Below are 18,658 nucleotides of genomic sequence, written 5' to 3'. Positions count from 1 at the left end.
GGCAGGGCCACTGCAGAGCTGTGTGGGGTGAGGCTTCCACCACAGTGGACCTGGAAGGTGGGACACTGAGCCAAAGAGGATTATTTTGATGGCTTAAGATATAATGGAATTTGCCTTGTTAGGTCTGGAGCCTTCTTGGGACCCACCACTCCTTTCCTCTTTCCAATTTCTTGGAAATTCCATCCCTACAGAATGGGAATGTCCACCCCAGGCCTGCTCACCATTATTTTGGAAGCACATAACTTGTCTGGTTTCACAGGTTCACAGAGAAGAATTTCACCTCAAGATGAATCATACCTCAAGTCTCAACCATACATGATTTAGAGGACTTTTAGATGAGACTTTGGACTTTAGAATTTAGAACTGAGATGCTGAACAAGTTAAGACTTTCAGGGCTGTTGAGGTGAAATGCATGTATTTTGCATGTGTTAAGGGCATGAACTTTTGGAGTCAGGCACCAAAAGCCATTCAACTGAATTGTGCCCTCCAAAATTCATATGTTAAAGCCCTAACCCCACAGTGTGACTATACTTAGAGTCAAGGGTTTTAGGTGGTTGTTAGGGTTAAACGGCGTTGGGCCCTTAATCCGATAGGATTGGTGTCCTTGTAAGAGGAAGGGAGATAAGAGTTTGCTGACTGCACACACACACTGCTTGTTCCCTCTCTGCCCCCACCATGTGAGGCCGCATGAAAAATCTGCAAACCAGGAAGAGCAACCTCATGAGAAACCAAAACCGTTCAGGCTTGATCTTGGACTTCTCAGCCTCTAGGACTGTGGGAAATAAATCTGTTGTTTAAGCTACCCAGTACAGGATTTATATTATGGCAGCCCAAGCAGACTATATACTTTCTGTGCCTCAGTTTCTCCACCCATAAAACGGGGATAATCATGCCTATCTCATAGGACTGTTATGAGAAAAAGGTAACATATGGAAAGTATGGGAACAGATATAGCATATATTAAGTGCTAGGTCTCTGAGTAGTTGTTATAGAGATAAAGACGGTCTCTGTGGTCAAGACAGTCACTGTGCTTGGGTGTCTAACTTGCACAAGGTGTATTATGGATTTAGCTGAGTATTTAGAGAGCCCTGAAAATTCTCACTGCCAATGGCCAATGCTTACCACTCCTTACTTATCTAGCTTCAGTTTATACTCCTATTAATTTCCCCAAGAAGGGTAATAGGCACTTATTCCTCAAGTGATGAAAATGGACAATGAAAGATATTAGCTATGGGTCCTAAAAGGATGAGGATGAAAACCTCATAGGAGTTGAGGGATAAGCATGAAGGCTGAAAACCCTGAAGCCTATTTCTTCAAAGCATGAAATTAAGGAAAAAGAGTTGAGTAGCAGTGTGACAAGCAAGGCCATTTAAAAGGTAATTGTTAAGCTTTGAATTATCACAATTTTTGAGAGACTTCAAAACTTTCAAGACTGCATTTATTTGTCTCTAGAAGGTAGCCCTGGGCTGGCATTTTCACTTTTCATACTTGGGGGAGCCTGAAACAGAGAAGAAAGCCCCTTATAAATGGTTAAATAAGAAGAGATAGTTCCCAAAAGAACTATATAAAAATTTTTTCATTAGTAATCAAAAATGTTTAAATATAAAGATACCTTTTTTTACCTATCAAAATTCTATCATTTTAATAGATCCCACTGTTAGCAAGGATATGGTGAACTCGGCACTCAGAGCTGGTGGTATTGTAAGTTAGCCTCATGCATCGAGTCATAAATTGTACCTACCTGTGACTCAGGACTTCCACATCTAGGAATCTATCCTAAAAATAAACAAAATAAAAAAATTTTTTAAATACAGAAAGAGGTAAATACATCAGGCTATTTGCTATGTTTACAAGAACAAAAAAACTGAAAACAAATGTCCTAAAATTAGAAAACCCTTCCATTTAATTGAGCATTAAAACTTGTGATAAAGACTACACAGTAACCTCAAACCTGTCAATGATAGAAGAAACAGAACACAGTGTTGTATGGCCTGCGATAATTTCTTAATTCAGTTGTATAAGAAATTTTAGAAGCATTTTAGTATGTTCAATCAGTGGTTTTACTAAGATGGTAAGATCACTTTGGGTCTTAATATTCTGAAATCTAAACCTGAAGAAAAAGCCAAATCCAAGACTTAAAATAAAGTCACTCCAATCTATCACTGTGGATAATAAAGTACTATAGTCACATGCTCTAATTCAGGTTATAGAAACAGATTTACCTATTTTCTAGCCCACTCTCATTTATATTTCAAGAGTAAGGTTGTTTTTTTTAAGAACAAAAGGCAGTAGAGAGTTTAACACTATTACACATAGACTCTGATTCCATCCTTCACTGACCCACTGGATATTGGTCAATTTCCTTAACTTCTGTTTTCTAGTTTCCTGACATGTAAAATGGATATAATTATACATCAGGTGGTCATGAAAATTATAAAGTTATTTTGTATTCACCACCAGGAATAGAGTCCATCACAAAGTAAGTGTCAATAACTTTTCTGATCTTGATCCAATCTTTCTACTATGCATGTAATTAAGCTAACTTTTTTAGTTCAAAATTAGCTTTAAGAGTTTCATTTAATTCTTTTAAATTTTTCACATATTCAGAATGCGTTAAACCTAAGAGACAAATTCATGTATTGCTAGGTTTACCCAGAGTTAAAGGATAATTTAATCTAATAGCCTACAGTCTAGTATATTATAGATCATTGTCTTAGTTTGGATTTAAGTGTTAGCTAGAAAATTCCATGAATGTAATATAGAAGTATCAGAATATGGAATATTCTGAGTATGCTGAAGATTATCAATGTTGCCTTATTCTTACAGTTCATTAAAAAAAAAAAAATGCCTGTTGGCCTCATCTAAGCAGTTGAAGGTCCAGGAAGAGGGTGATCTGAGAAACAAACCCAGCTTGCTGCTCAGCCCCTCTGATAAGGCAGGCATGCTCCCATTGTTGGTTGTAAAAGCTGCATGGTTTGACATATTATCCAATGTAACCTTCCCTCCACCCACTGAGCCAAGGTTTGGGGGAGGAGGCAGGGACTGAGGTAGATACCAACCAGAAGTCCACACTTAGCTTCAGATTTCAGTTCCCAGCTACAACAGTCTGAAAAGCAAGGCTCTCATTTGAAAGAAGCTTTGTTGAAAGGGAGAATCAACATGTGGGTTCTGGTGGGCCAGAGCTCAGATAGCAACTCAGGTGGTCACAAAGCAGGGAGGAGGCAAGATATGATGTGGGAGAAGATTTCCTACAACCGAAATGGAGAAGAAAGTTGAAGCAGACGGAAATAGTTATTTGGAGGGGCTGGAACTCTCCTGAGGAAGCTGCCTGATCCCTAATCCCTGGGAAGGGCCCCTGTACCACGCCATCCTAGACCTTGACCCAGAGATGAGGAAGAGTTAGTTACATAAGGGAAAAGAACCCAAGAAAAGTATAAAAAAAAAAAAATCTGAGAAAAGCAAAGATTTGTACCCACTTCTCAGAATGTAGCTTCTCACAGTTCAGTGACCACGTGGCTAAAGGAATTTTTAAGTATGTGCCTGAGGACAGCTGCATAGCCCATCTAGGAATGTGAAAGCCAGAGAGACAAGAAGATGCCTGGGTTCTGAAGGCAGAAGGCCCAGTGAGCCTGGCCTAGAGAAGAGAAGCCATAGTGGGGTCATGGACATCCACAGTAGATGTCAGCTCAACAAGACTGGGGACCTAAGGATTAGCTGGGGAAACACACACGAGCGTACCCATTCCAGCCTCCATAGTACACACACTTCTTGCTATACCTAAAGGAGGACAAGACGATCTCATAGGAGAGAAGACATATGGGGGAAAGAGTCTCACAGGGATTCTGAACATTAACCTGATAACAGTATGTACTCAAAGAAGATAGATCTTACTGGGCTAAGAGAATCTTTCCACCATCTGAGTCATAAGGTCTTACTGGGTTCTCAAAAACAAGGAGAATACAGTGTAGAAAGTAAAGTTACATTTCTTCCCATATAAATTGTGCTCAGAATGGTCAATCCTGCTTTGGTGTATGCAAGTCCAGCCAAGACCCAGAGATCAGAACCCAGCACCGTGGCCACAGCCCTGTCATAGAGCTGTACAGATGATCTTCCAGGAAAATAAAGGTCTTTTATAATGAGCAGGGCTTTGGCCACCAAGCCCCACATGGTCTGTCTCTTCCCTTGGGGGCCTATTCCAAATTGCATGATACAGGGAAACTCTGCTCCTGGGTTCTTCTCAGCTGAGAGCACCCCAATGAGGCAGGTGCCCCAGGCTCATCTTCCACACTAGCATTGCTGGAAGGACACATTCCTGAGAGGGAAGCCTTCCAAAAAGGGAGTGATCCAAAGATGACCAGAAGAGTTCCCCCAAAATAATCAGGCTGTATTTACAGGGGAGAGGGCAGAAGGGCTCATTGACCTCCCTGAGGGGTTACTTTATGTGATCCTAGTACTTGATGGCTTTCTGCTACCCCAAAGAGCAGTCTGTCTCAAGGGAGGTCAGCAGCACATCAGAGGAATCCTGACTCTAACTTTGAGAGACTCTTCCACCCAATTCTTACAACTCTCCTCTCTATCCACATTGGGACCAACAAGTCTGGGTCTTTTATAAAGCTCATATAAATTCCCTCCAGAAGTCCACTAGACTAAATCAAGACTTAATTTTTTAAAATTTATTTATTTTTGAGAGACAGAACATGAACAGGGGAGGGGTAGAGAAAGAGGAAACACAGAATCTGAAGGAGGCACCAGGCTCCAAGCTGCCAGCACAGAGCCCAATGCGAGGCTTGAACCTACAAACTGTGAGATCATGACCAAAGCTGAAGTCGGACACTTAACCAACTGAGCCACCCAGGCACCCCTTACTTCAACTAATTTAACCACCTATCCTGTCATAGGTGAGAGAAATATAAATTGGCTTTCTTGAATTATGCTCAGCTCACTGACAGAGTTAGGAGCACATACCAGGTAGAGATCTTGTCAAACACACCAAACCTCATACACATACACTAAACCCACTTTCATGATTGATTTTTCTGTGGGGACAGAAGATGGAGAGTTCCAACAAAGGAAATCCTCTGTCTTATTTTCATGAAGAAATTCACCTTTCCTCTAACATTTTATTCTCTTCTTGGTCAGATTGGGCTTCAAGAGTCTTCCTCGGGTGCTGCTTGGATCTCTTCCTGAGTAGTTGCATCCTGGGGAACCTTCCCCTGGAGGTGGTATCACTCTGAGGTTAGATGGATCCTGGCCTGTATACTCTAGATCTCACTTTTCCAAAGTCCAAGGGAAAACAACCAGCATCCATATCATCACAGCACCAATCCCTAAGCCCCCAGAGTTTAGAAGACAGAGTCACATACTGAGCCAATGCAATCACTAGAGCAACCTCCACACTCTGAGTCCCAGTACTCTTGGTCTGGGGCTGCAAAGTTTAACACCCAAACTGGTGCTTCAACAAGGGGTTTGGGGGCCAACAACCCATCAAGCACCCACTGCATTAAAAGGAAGTGCAAATTTTTAAAATATTCTGCTGGCTATGCTCATCAGAATATGCCCTGTAGGCCCCCAGTGAACACTGAGGCAGACAAATGGGATGCCCAGGGAAAAGCCTAGACCACCACACTACTGTGGTAGAATTTTTGCTATCACATACAGCCAGTTCCCGAGTGAAACGGGAGATGGAAGACAGGAGACAGTTGCTTCAAGGCCTTTCCAGGGTGCTAATGAATTCATCCCAGCTAGCTAGACCATCCCGTTTCAGAGCTTAAGATGCTATTAGAAGAAATGCCCCCAGTGATTAATTTCCATACACAGATTACCACAACCGGCAGAGGGAGTAGTGGACACCTACCATCCTCATAGGCTTCTTCCTCTCAGAAACTCTTCCAAGGAATACTCCTACACAGACCAAAATTTTAGAAGTGTGTGATAGCAGCACATCCAGGTCCCACACCAGGCACTTATGTTCATCCACATATTCCTTTCCAGAGCCTCTCTGACCCCAGCTCAATTGGCATCTTACTCCAACACAGAGGATGGCCTTTGTCGAGGGACACAGCCTCTGCAGGATCATAGGCAGCTGTGAACAAAACTCAGAGCCTTGCATGATAGGGAATGCCTGAACCATAAACATATGTGTCAAATAAAAAAAGTAAGCAATGGTGGGTCAGTGAACATCTTGCCACCCAGCAATGCCCAATCCCAAAACAGATAAATCCTACACCTGAAAACCCAATCCAAAATGAGCCTTGCCAGGACCCTGACATTGATCCCTATTCCTACCAAGGCCAGAGGCTGCCGCTTCACACAGCTCAGGGTTCTCTCCATTCGCACACATACTTGCTGATTCAGTCCCCAAGTGAGCCTGCTCTAGCCGGAGAAGCTAATCTCCATGCCTGCCATCAGCAGATTCTTATGTACTTCATTCGGGACTTTTGCCTCTCAGGAATGTTGTTGATCTTGCACAGCCTGTTCTGACCCCATCCTCAAATCCCCAAAAATGCCCATCTCTGCCAGCACCAGAATTCCACTCCTCAGATCTTCTCCAAGGGCAGGAAGAAGGGTGCCATTCCTGCAAACTGAAGCTGAAGGGGGCCTGCCTCCCAAACCTAAGCCCCTCTGTACATAAGCATTTCGGTCCAGTGAATCACATCAGCTATCCCCAGGTTTCTGTTTAGGGTGTCTGGCCAGGATCCTGAAACCTTATACAGTCACTCCTTCAGGTAAACTACACTGACCCCTTATGAGAATTGTTTGGCAAATAAAGGTCAGGCTGAGCTTCATTTCCTCGGTCCCTCTCACTTCATCATGGTTCCTAATTATCAAACGCAAGCTTTTATAAAGTTAGTAAAAGTGATGTTGAATAATTGCTCAAGCCACATGCAAATTAGGATCTCAGAGTTAAACCTATTAACAAGGAAAAAACTGGCAAGATAGTCACACAGTAGGCACTTAAAAGAGAAAAAAAAAAAAATCACTTCTCCCTTCCCATCCTGAACAATTCAGTCCTAATGCGTTAGCTCACAGTGAGATTGGGGGGGAGGAGCATGGTGGCCCTGAGAGAACTATTGGAGACCTAGCAGGGTGAGGATGGCATCCACAAATGGAGGTGGCCTAATACAGGATGTCAGAGACCAAGCAGATGAGGGGAATGGCCACACAGTGGGGTGGCCCAGTGGAAAGTGATAAAGTCCAATCAGCAGGAGAGGGGCCTTGGAGGAGCGGTGTGGCATGGGGAGTCAGACCCAAGCTAGGTAAGGAGGGTGCCCAGGCAGAGGGCAGCATAGCATGGGGAGAAGCCGCCCATGCCAAATCAGGCAAGCATGCATATGTGCAGGTGACCTCACATGGTGAGCCAAAGTCCAAGCAGGGTGAGGAGACATCTATATGTGGGGTGGGCTGAGTGGAAGGTCAGAGCCAGGGAGAAGGTTCTTAGGGAGGGGCAGCTAGTCACAGTGTTGTTATGGGCTGAATAATGTCCCTTCAAAATCCACATGTTGAAGTCCTAACCCCCATACCTCAGAATGTGACTGTATTTGGAGATAGGGCCTTAAAAGGAGTGATTAAATAAAAATGGAGGGTCAGCACCAATTCAGTATGACTGGTGTCCTTCTAAGAGAAAGTTGGGGCACACACATGCAGAGGAAAGACCATTTGCAAGCCAAGAAGAGAGGCCTCAGAAGAAATCAAACTTGCCAACATCTTCATCTTCTACTTCCAACCTCCAGAACTGCGAGAAATAAATTTCTGTTGTTTAAACCACTTATTCTGTGAATTTTGTTGCAGCAGCCCTAGCAAACTTATACAGGTGCTAGAGCCCAGAAGGGGCTAAGAGAAGAGCCAGGCATGGGGGAGATGGCACAGAAAGGAGAAAGGAGTTACACACAGAGGGTCCTTGATGAAAGACTCATTCCAAGGCTAGGGGTGGGAAAGTACATGATGCTCGAGCTCAGAACATCTTCTGCCAAAAAGGAAATGATCAAAGAATGATAGGGACAGGTCAAGCAGAAAGTTAGCCCATTTGAAGGGACTTTCACTGGCCACAATGAGGACAATTTGAATAACAAAATAAATGAAATACTAGGATATTATGATGATATAATAATCTACTGAATTAAACAGAAAACCAGGTGTCTACAGTATTTAAAAAAAAATGAATATAGAAACAACCAAAAGGTTCTATAATAATAGTTAAACTGTGGCACATCCATACTCAGCAATGAAAGGGGAGGGGTGGGAATGGACTCTCCATACAAGCACTAGGATGATCTAACGGGCACTGTGCTAAGTAAAAAGGCCAGACTTTAAAGAATACATACCACATGATTCCATGTAGTATAGAACACTCCCCAAATGAGAGAGAGATGGAGAACAGATTACTGGTGGCCAGGGGGCAGAGAGAGTGGAGATGTGGGGGGCAGTAGGTGGATAGCAGGCAGGGGAGCATTATGGAGGTGGAACAGTGCTGGATCTTGACAGGAGTGGTGATTCCACAAATCTACACTTGCGATAAAATGACAGGGAACTAGACACACATCATACCAATATTGATTTTCTTGTTTTGATATTATACTATAGTTTCAGGAGATGCATCCATTGAGGGAAACCAAGTTAAGGGTACATGGGACTTCTCCATACTATCTTTGTAACTTCCCATGAACCTATAATTATTTCAAAATTAGAAGTTTCATAGATACAGAATGTTTGATGAAGAATAGGATATCGAGATAGCTTCAGAGCACCTCCAAACAAAACAGATTACAAATTAAAAAGGCTGACTTTAAAATAGAGAGGCCTGGCAGTCACCACATTAAGCAAGTGATTGAAGTAAATCCTTAGTACTAAGACAAATCAAAATGTACCCCATCTAATAGGATGCAATGGGTAGAAAACAGTATCACTTCCATGCTATTCATGACAAAGATGCATATCTGAATCTAATTGGGGGAGAGACAAACTCAAATCAAGAAACATTCTACAAAACAATTGGGCTTAATCTTCCAGTGTGTCAAGGTCATAAAAATCATGAAAAGACCAACAAAATGTTCTAAACAGATACAGGCTAAAGATACATGACAACTAAATGCAACTCATGATTCTTAGTTGGTCTTTGTGTTAGAAAGGACATTCAGACTGTTGGTGAAACCCTGAATAGAGCCTGAGGATTTTGTGGTAATTAACACCACAACATTAACTTTCTGATTTTGATGGCCACACTGTGGTCATGTAAGACAATGTCCTCATTTATAGGAAATGCATACTAATTAGGGGTGATGGGGCATCAGGTCGGCGACTTACTCTCAAATGAGTCAGGAAAACGTTATTTGTACTATATTTGTGACCCTTCTATAAGGTGTTTCAGAATAAATGCTTTTATTTTAAAAATAAATGATTTGAATGTCAAAGAATGAGAGACACTTCATTTTGATGAAATTGATGAAATCCTAGGACATTTCTGCAAAAATGACTCTCTTTACATTCAGGCCTGGAAAGTCACACTTGGCAGAAGTTACATGCATATATAAAAATCTCAAAAACATGATTCTTTGTTTATTCTAAGAATCAGCACACTCTTTCAACTAGCATTGTAAACTGAGTTAGCGAAAAGCCTAAAATTTAAGTGTTTTATTCCCTCTTTTAAAGAAAGTTCCAGTTAGAGCTTTTCTGTTTAACAGAAAATGTTAGTACCCACTTTAAATCTACTTACTACAAAAAAAAAAATCTACTTACTACAAATAGCCTATTTCCAGGATCAGTTATCCTTGGAAGACAATGGTCTCCTATACATCCTTGCTACTGGTGGTGCTAAGCAGAAGCCTGCTATGCTTTCTTTTAGGTTCCACTCCCAGCCCAGGCCCAAAAGGGATGGACAGAAAGGTATAACCAGGCAGCTCACCCCAAGAATGACATGGTGATACCTACCTGACAAGGATTAAGGTGAGGATTAAATACAAGTAAGATTCCTGCCTTAATACCTAGTATATATATAAAACTAACATTACTATTTTTCAAAGTTTATTTTGAAAGAGAGTGCGTGTGAGTGAGCACATGCACACGTGCAAACAGGGGAGGGCCAGAAAGAGGGGACATAGAGAGAGAATCCCAAGCAGGCTCAGAGCTGTCAGCATAGAGCCCAATGTGAGGCTCAATCTCACAAATGGTGAGATCATGACATAAGCTGAAATCAAGAGACAGATGCTCAGCTGACTGAGCCACCCAGGTGTCCCAAAACTAACATTACTATCATTAACAGATAGCCAGGTTCAAGGTTCAGCTCAGATCATATCTGCATCCTTACTTTTGTTCCCAGTCATCCCCAGTCAGCTGTAGTAGCAACAGGAATTCTGTCTCCTAAAGATGGACTGGCAAGGGAAGGTTTGGTTTATAGGTCAAGTGGCCAGAATATAGAAATCTAAAACTGAGCATGTACAAAAGTAGAACCTTACAGAACAGTAATCAAGTCAAAAATGGCAGCCAAGGCCAGTCAGTTAGCAGAAAGCCCATAAGACCTCCAACCAGAGTAGAGCACTACTAAAGGCCACGTGAGAAAACTCAGAACACTTGCTACAAACAGAGCTAGGATGCCTTTGGCTTATTGTTGATTGCTCACCAATCAATACTAATTGCTCATGAGTCAAGCAGATTTAATAATGTATGTCCAAGTGAACACTGACATGCCAGGTACTGTGCTAGACACTTCACTGACATGATGCCATTTGAGCTTCACAATTCTAATGTACAAGGTAGTACAATTCTCATTCCCATTCCACAGATGGGAAAACTGAGGATTAGATTCAACAGCTCACTGAAGGTTACACAACTAGCAAGGGGTAAAACCAGCAATTGAACCCCAGTGTTGGTTCTCTAGAACCTGCACTTAACTGCTATTCTACACTGCCTCCGGCCACCAACCATCGTTTTTGGCTCCACAGCTTCCACTGTCCCTTACATCACACTAAGCAATTTGCTTGTTGCAGTACACTTGGTTACAGTTCCTATAGGCCATTCTTGTGTCTAGAACAGTGGTGTTGCAGGACAGACCAAGGGGTCTCATCAGAGTAACACAGTCACAACAAGGGCTAAATGACTTGAAGAAGGAGACTGCTACTTCTACCTAGCAGCTTCAATAGTTTGGCAAAGTAAGAAGAGCTATTAAATAAACTCTTCTTTCCACTTTTGGCTGCCTCACAATAAAGCCAACTCAAAAAAAGAAAAGAAAGGGTGTGTGCACACATTTGCATGTGTATGTGTTATCACCATGTATCTTTATGTATGGCAAGCTACTTCTTTCTTTTTCTAGAGGACTTGGGAGTCAGAAAACCCTTGGATGAGCTATTTAGGGTCATAAAAAAGTAAACTTCGGTCTGTAATGGGTAATTCTGGAAGAGTTGCCTTCCCTTGAGTTGCTTACCTATTAATTTGGAAACATAATAAATTTTCCAAACTAGCAAACTCCACCTTCCCACCTAGGTACTTTCAAAAAATGATCTTGTTTTGAGGCGCCTGGGTGGTTTAGTCGGTTAAGTGTCTGACTTTCGCTTAGGTCATGATCTCGCGGTTCGTGGGTTCGAGCCCCGTGTCGGGCTCTGTGCTGACTGCCAGCTCAGAGCCTGGAGCCTGTTTCAGATTCTGTGACTCCCTCTCTCTCTCTCTGACCCTCCCCTGCTCACACTGTCTCTCTCTCTCTCTCTCTCTCTCTCCCCTAGAAATAAATTTTTAAAAAATTAATTTAAAAAATGATCTTGTTTTAATCTTTTAGCATGGAAAATGCCACATACTTCAAGGAAAATATTTTGAGTTTTTTGACATCTATGTGGCTATTTAAGAAGAAACACTTTACCAGACTCTTGGTTGGGGAGATAACTCCAGTCGTAGACATCACGCTCTGGCGACAAGTGTATGCTGACTCACCACTGCCACCATCTGCCCAGGGCCTTTCCTCCTCATTCTTCAAGCCCACAGTACAGCTGGCATGTTGGATGATGTTTCTCGATAGATCTCTAGCCAAGGATATAGGTGGTTCAGAAGCATTGTTGCTATAGCTCTGGTGATCCAGATTTTGTCTCTAGAAACCATATGTAGTTGTCAAACAGTATGGCAGTCAAGAGTCTGAAGATGTAAATCAATATATTCCAAAATTTTAACCAATGAAGTTGTATTTAAGTGATAAGGGCAACTCTTAAGTTATCATGGATGGAGAAAAAAAAAAAATCACCACTCAGTAGACTGTATTTATTTTTCTATAAACTTGAGATGTTGTGCAATTGGCAAATGGATTAAAAAGATTATCCCATGAAGATATTTGCAAATGACGTATTAAAGGGTTAATATCCAAAACCTATAAAGAACTTATCAAACTCAACACCCCCCCCAAGAAAATTAAATAATCCAGTGAAGAAATGGGTAAAAGACATGAATAGACACTTCTCCAAAGAAAACATCCAGATGGCCAACTGACACATGAAAAAATGCTCAACATCACTCATCAGGGAAATACAAATCAAAATCACAGTGAGATACCACCTCACACCTGTCAGAATGGCTAACATTAACAACTCAGGCAACAAGAGATATTGGCAAGGATGCAGAGTAAGAGGATCTCTTTTGCACTGCTGGTGGGAATGCAAACTGATGCAGCCACTCTGGAAAGCAGTATGGAGTTTCCTCAGAAAATTAAAAATAGAACTACCCTACAAACTAGCAAGTGCACAACTAGGTATTTATCCAAGGGATACAGGTATGCTGTTTCAAAGGAGCACATGCACCCCAATGTTTATAGCAGCACTATCAACAACAGCCAAAGTATGGAAAGAGCCCAAATGCCCATCGATGGATGAATGATCAAGAAGATGCGGTATACATATACAATGGAGGATTACTCGGCAATCAAAAAGAATGAAATCTTGCATTTGCAACTACGTGGTTGGAACTAGAGGGCATTATGCTAAGTGAAATTAGAGAAAGACAAACATCACATGACTTCACTCATATAAGGACTTTAAGACACATAACATATGAACATAAGGGAAGGGAAGCAAAAATAACATAAAAACAGGGAGGGGGACAAAACATAAGACACTCTTAAATATGGAGAACAAACAGAGGGTTGCTGGAGGGGGGATGGGCAAATGGTAAGGGGCATTAAGGAATCTACTCCCGAAATCATTGTTGCACTATATGATAACCAACTTGGATGTAAATTTTAAAAAAGAGAAAGGAAAAAATAATATCTGTCAAAAGCCAGATATTCTAGTACCATTGAGTCATGGTATTTAGCATGTAGTATTTGCCAAATTCATTAGAAAACTATAAGATTTATTGAGATTTTCCTCTAATATTTTATTTTACAAGTAGTTTATTGTCAAGTTGGTTTCCATATAACACCCAGTGCTCATCCCCACAAGTGCCCTCCTCCATACCCATCTCCCCCATCCCCCCCATACCCATCAGTCCTCAGTTTGTTCTCAGCATTCAAGAGAACATGGTTTGCCTCTTTCCTCCTCTAATATTTTAAATGGGGAATTCATTCATGTTGGAATTTAGAAGGAAATGATTGCTGACTATAGAATCAAATTATATAGTTGAAGAGGTAAATAATTAAACTTTATCTATACAGCAAAAAAAAATATATTATCCCATAGCACAGATCCTGTATTTTATAAAGAGTGCAACACAAAATAAAACTAGTCTGTTACACATGCAAGGAAAAACTAAGGCAGCCACCTGCTCATGTGCAAACACTATGACCATGCCACAACCAAGCATTCGATTGGCTCACAGGACAATCCATTCCCACCATTGCAGAATTTATCCCCTCAGGAGTCACCCAAGTAGGACTAGTGAGTGGACAAGGAAAAAAAATGAAAAGCACTATTATAAAACCTGGCTATTCCCAGCCTAGGTTTCTAGAATGACTAGGTTTCTCTACTCTCTAGTATCAGTCCTTCTCTTCTGTCCCTAAACACAATCACATTGCTACTTAGAAAGACTTCCTTCTACTGATCTAACCTCTTTTCTTCTTCCATCCTTTTGATCCTTATTTCCAGGGTCGATTTCCAGATTTAATGGACTTGAAGTTTGCCATTGTGCTCTGCCTAGACTTGACACCTACATACCCTCAACCCCTTACTCCCCTACTAACCTGACTTCCAGCCAACCCCTATCCCACACCTCACATGCCTCTCCATAGCTTCTTGCACTACTTCCCACCCTTAGCTTCCCAAGATTCTCCTCTGCCTAACTTTAGGACCAATCTTGCTTCTCCACCTTCCTGTCACATTCTCCTCTCCAGTGGCTCCTCCTACCTCCTGTCAATGGGGTCACTCAGGGCTCATTTCTAAGGCCTTTCTCTTTTTGTATCTTACTTCCTCTGATGACTAATCCACTTACAGGCATTCGAGTCTTGCCTGATCATGCAATGAGCCCATATAACTAGCCAACAACTTCCACTGCCTAATGGACACTTGTGAGCTCTACCCCGATAATGGTGCTGACACCATGTGCTTCACAGTTTGCAAAGCAGGCTCATTTAGTTCATCCCACTGACTGGTTGCAAACCCCAGGAGACTGGTATCCCTAACCATCACTGAGCATTCTACCAGAGTGGTCCTTCAGAGAGCACCTCTGCAAGGGAAATGCTGCTTCCTTTCTGTATCCTGCCCCATGGGAAAGCACCTCTACAGAGGGGGTTTATGGAAGACCTGACACACCCTAGGTATCAATGTTCTGTTAAAGGTTCACCAATTAGGAGCTAGGTGCCCTGGACAGTGACAGGAAGTAAGCACATAATCAGAAGCTTGGCTCCAAAGCTCACACAGATCTGGATTCAAACCCCAGTCCTGAAATTTCTCAGATATGTAGCCTTTACTTGTATTTTGGTTTCCTTCTCTGTAAAACATGGGCCATAAATAACTCCTAGGATTGTTACAAACTAACAGGAACAGATAAATTGCCTGGCACATGGAAAGGGCTCAATAAATGATGGATATTGTTCTAAATTCTTAAACTTTTACCTCCGAGTCTTTGGCTCCTTCCAAAACATCACTGAGAACTTGTATGTATTCAGTCGCGCCTTTAAGGATATCAACCTTACTAGGCTTCCTGCTTTGGGGAAGAAATGGCACAAGCGCCTTGAGTTTGGCAAAACCACGGTTGAGATTTTTTATCTGGAAAACAAAAACGCACAATGACACAGAGAAAAGCTAATTTGTACAGATACCCCTCAAACCACAGATGAGGGTTCTGAGGGGTTGTTTTCACAGCTCAGGTCTGGGTGATGAACCCAAGCAGGCACATGCCAGAGTCCCCACTCCACTGGCAGTACAGCTCCTGGCAATGGAGGAAAGAGCAGCAGAAACTCAGCACTGGGTGGGGGGACAGGCTGGGAGGGGGGAGGTCTGTGTTCTGGCTGAACCCTCTCCTTCTCCTCTTAGAACATACCTGCTGCACTGTAGTGTTCAGGCAGTGGGGTAGTGGCTAAAAGCTCTAAGTCAATACACCAGGATTTAGAACCCAGCTCCACCACATACTAGCTTTATAAGAAGGTGTAGGAGATTTCATACGGCCAGCTATGGTTTATCTACTAAGTAGAAGATACCCACCTTGTAAACTTCTTTGTGGTAATTAACACAATTATACATGAAACTCTTCTTCCTGACCTGGTGCATAGGAAGTCCTCAATATGTGGTACTGATAATGAATAAAATGTGCAAACACTGGTCTACTTGAGCACTGTGCCATCAACTCTTCAACCTCTTTCCCAGCCAAGTCAAGTGTTAGAGTCTAGAGAGTCTGCATGTTGACAAGACTTGAAAGGCAGAATAAGGCTATCTATTTATTTATAATTCTCCAGGGCCCAGTCCTTCAGCTTGCAAGGGCTAGAACTCTGATGACCAAACCCCTGAGGTAAAGAGGCCTTGGAAAAAACTGGCTTCCACCACCATAAAGCCAATATGCTCCTGTTGATTGAGAACCCTCTCCCACTCCAGATCAAAGTCGACAACGGATATAGTCATCTCATTACAGCAGAAAACAAAGACCAACAAATGTATGAAAATGTGGAACTCTGATGAAAGAACTACAAAATAAAATAGAAATTTAATGCCATTTTTCATGTACCAAACTGGTAACGTTGTTTTGTTAATCATACCCAGCATTGGAGATGGACAGAGGGAACAGTCCTATATCCTATAAGAAGGAATGAAAATTAGTAAAGCAATTGAGCAACATGTATCACAACTTGTGAGACTGTATAGGTTCTATGTTCCAGTAATTCCATTTCTAGTATTTTGAGAGCAATTGTCAGACATACACACAGATTTATAGACCAAGAAAAAGCTGCAAAAAGCATAAAGACTGCAGAAGTTAGCGTCCATTTATACGACAGACTATGCAGTAAAAGGCTAAAAGAATGCTTAAGATGAGGAAATGTTTTTGATAATGTTAAGTGGAAAAAAATAAATATACTAGCTCACAATTTTATAAAATTATATATAGCACACGCATAACTAGAAAAAGACTGGGAGGATATATACAAGAATGTTAATTCATGGTAGTTACATCTGTGTTGTAGGTGTGTTTCCTAGTCCAGGTGTATTAATTTTATCGTTGTAAAAAAGAATGAAGGTCATTAGCTTTAAAAGAGAGGGTAAAACCAGGACGAAATCTCTGCAGAAAGCAATTCCTTCCTGATGGGAAAGCCCATATAAAATGCAAACTACTGGATCAGAATCTTGTTTGAGGCCACATCATCACGTGCAATTCCATGGTTATTTTCACAAAGCGTCCGTGCCTGGTGAAACCACACTTTTCTACTCGCTCAGTTTACCCCAACTTCAACTGGTCTTCTACTTTGACTTGGTCCTTTCTCCTCCCGCCCTTTCCCAAAGTTCCTAACGGATTCACCGGGGCTACACTTCCAGGGGACCCGGGCGCGTGTAGCAGAACCTCCTCCTCAAGTCCCAAACCTGAAGTCGCGCCCTCAGTCCTCCCCATCCCCACTCCCCCCACCCCCGCCCCGTCCTTCCCTCTCTCGGACCTCCTCGGGTTCGGCCAAACCCCAGGTGTGTAAAGAGCAGAAGGGTGGCCAGATTAGACAAATTTAGGGGCCCAGTTTCAGTTAGAAATACTGAAAGCCACCAGTAGATGCCGCTCGGACTACGGCGCACGGGGTCGCTCCGCGTTGTGATTCGCGGCATCCCAGCCTGGTTGGGAAACAAGACTGGTGGAGTGCGAGTCCCGTGCACCGCCCTGCACCCCGTTTCCCTACTCTAAACAAGAAAAAGAGTAACTGCCACTGGGCCCCGTCACCCCATACTTGCTTCGAGGCAGAGATGCAGAAGGGAAAGGGGTGGGGGAGCCCTTTGCACCCCAAGCGCTCACCCAGCGCGAGCGGTTGGAAGATTGAAGCACGACTCCTGGGCGCTAACCTTTTTTGAAAGCACTTGCCAAGGGGAGACATTTTTAACGTTGTCAGGGGCCTCGCGTGCCCCGACTCCCACCCCCAGACCCGGTCCTGGGTGGTTAGCAGGTGAGGAGGCCATCCGAGCGTCAACGAACGTCTCCCGGACGAGGGAGCCGAGCCAGACCTCAGGAGGTTCGAGTCGCCTCCGAGCCCTGCGGGTGGGCGGTAAATGGGCGCACCGGTTACTGGCCTGGTGTTTGGTGGTGAGCAGCGGGTCCTGAGGCGGCCGAGCCCGGGGAGCCTCGGGGACCCGCGCGGAGCAGGGCGCTCACCCGCTCGCGCTCCTTGGCGTTGGCCACGCGCCGGCGCTCCAGGACCAACTGGAGGTCCTCGGTCGAGGAGTAGCCGCCCGAGGGCAGCCGCTTGAGCCGGCAGATGGCAGCCAGCTGGGGGAGTGGCCCGAACTGCTCCCGCAGCACGTCCTCCAGCACCTCGGCCTGCGGGACGCCCAGGAGAGTCGGCGCCGGCGCTGCTTCCATGGCGGAGGGCGGGGGGCGGGGGGCGGCGCGGCCTTTCATCTCCGCACCTGGGGCCGCACGAGCTGCGGGGCACGGGGGCGGAGCCTGGGGCCGGGACCACCTGTCCCGGTTCCCCTACCCTGGCCTAACGCAAGTCGGGCCCCGCTCGGGGAGCTGCGGTTCACGAGCTCCACAGGTGATTTTGGTGAACACTGGAATACAAGACAGCACCGGTTCTCAAATTTGGCTGCACAGTGGAATCACCTGGGGAATTGGGTTTTTCTTAATCCGGTGCCTGGATTCCAATTCCCAGAATTCTAATTTGATCAGTCAGGCTGGGGACTGAGCTTCTGGATACATGTATACACATGTATGCAAATATACTTATGTACACACATATATTTACCAGAAAAATTTGCTGGCTACAAAGAAAACTTTACAAAATCATTTTGAAATCAATAAACGTTGCAAGAGCAGTAACCAAGAGGTCCAGCAGCCCCTTCACCTCGGTTCTCTACTTGTTAACATTTTCCCACATTTACTCCATTGCCCTCTTTCTCTCTAGGAACATTCGCATTTTCATTACTCTTTTTCTGAAGCATTTCCTAAGTCTTGCACCGTCATCCTGACCTTGACAGTTTCAAAGAGGAGAAGTCTTTCATTCTGAAGGATTTCCCTCACCTGGGTTTTGCCCAATGTTCCCTCATGTCCAGACCTAGGCCATCCCTTCTTGGCA

The 18,658-nt window shown here is 43.5% G+C and overlaps 2 protein-coding genes across 3 annotated transcripts in view; both read right to left on the bottom strand.

The window, feature by feature from the left end:
• Positions 1-1,421: 1,421 nt before the first annotated feature.
• FIGLA (folliculogenesis specific bHLH transcription factor) lies at positions 1,422-17,982 on the bottom strand. Its single transcript, XM_077766199.1, has 5 exons — positions 17,737-17,982; positions 15,015-15,167; positions 11,843-12,067; positions 1,742-1,776; positions 1,422-1,498 (listed from the first exon to the last, which is right to left on the bottom strand). Exons 1-5 carry the CDS (start codon positions 17,980-17,982, stop codon positions 1,483-1,485), a joined length of 675 nt encoding a protein of 224 aa, XP_077622325.1. The 3' UTR covers positions 1,422-1,482.
• CLEC4F (C-type lectin domain family 4 member F) overlaps positions 1,422-18,658 on the bottom strand; it is a 31,263-nt gene continuing 14,026 nt past the window's right edge. Inside the window, exons 5-6 of one of the 2 annotated variants that reach the window (XM_077766196.1) lie at positions 1,742-1,776; positions 1,422-1,498 (exon numbers count right to left, since the gene is read on the bottom strand). In XM_077766196.1, coding sequence (XP_077622322.1) covers positions 1,764-1,776 — 13 coding nt within the window. In that variant the 3' untranslated portion in view covers positions 1,422-1,498; positions 1,742-1,763. Of the gene's footprint in view, positions 1,499-1,741; positions 1,777-15,111; positions 15,168-18,658 lie in introns of those variants that run through there. The other variant, XM_077766197.1, reaches the window with a different exon arrangement.

The sequence above is a fragment of the Crocuta crocuta genome, unplaced genomic scaffold (assembly GCF_008692635.1).
Source record: "Crocuta crocuta isolate KB4526 unplaced genomic scaffold, BGI_CrCroc_1.0 scaffold113, whole genome shotgun sequence".
Classification (NCBI taxonomy): Eukaryota; Metazoa; Chordata; class Mammalia; order Carnivora; family Hyaenidae; genus Crocuta; species Crocuta crocuta.
The sequence above is the reverse complement of the archived record's forward strand: the minus strand, read 5'-3'. Positions and strand labels throughout refer to the sequence as shown.

What these genes read in the sequence shown, in the direction of transcription:
- FIGLA (XM_077766199.1), bottom strand. Translation starts at nt 17,982, where the DNA reads ATGAAAGGCCGCGCCGCCCCCCGCCCCCCGCCCTCCGCCATGGAAGCA. An exon ending in ACGCCAAGGAGCGCGAGCGG is followed by an intron (nt 15,168 to 17,736) that starts GTGAGCGCCCTG and finishes TTTGTTTTCCAG; the next exon opens with ATAAAAAATCTCAACCGTGG. An exon ending in TCTCCCCAACCAAGAGTCTG is followed by an intron (nt 1,777 to 11,842) that starts GTAAAGTGTTTC and finishes GTTTATTTTTAG; the next exon opens with GATAGATTCCTAGATGTGGA.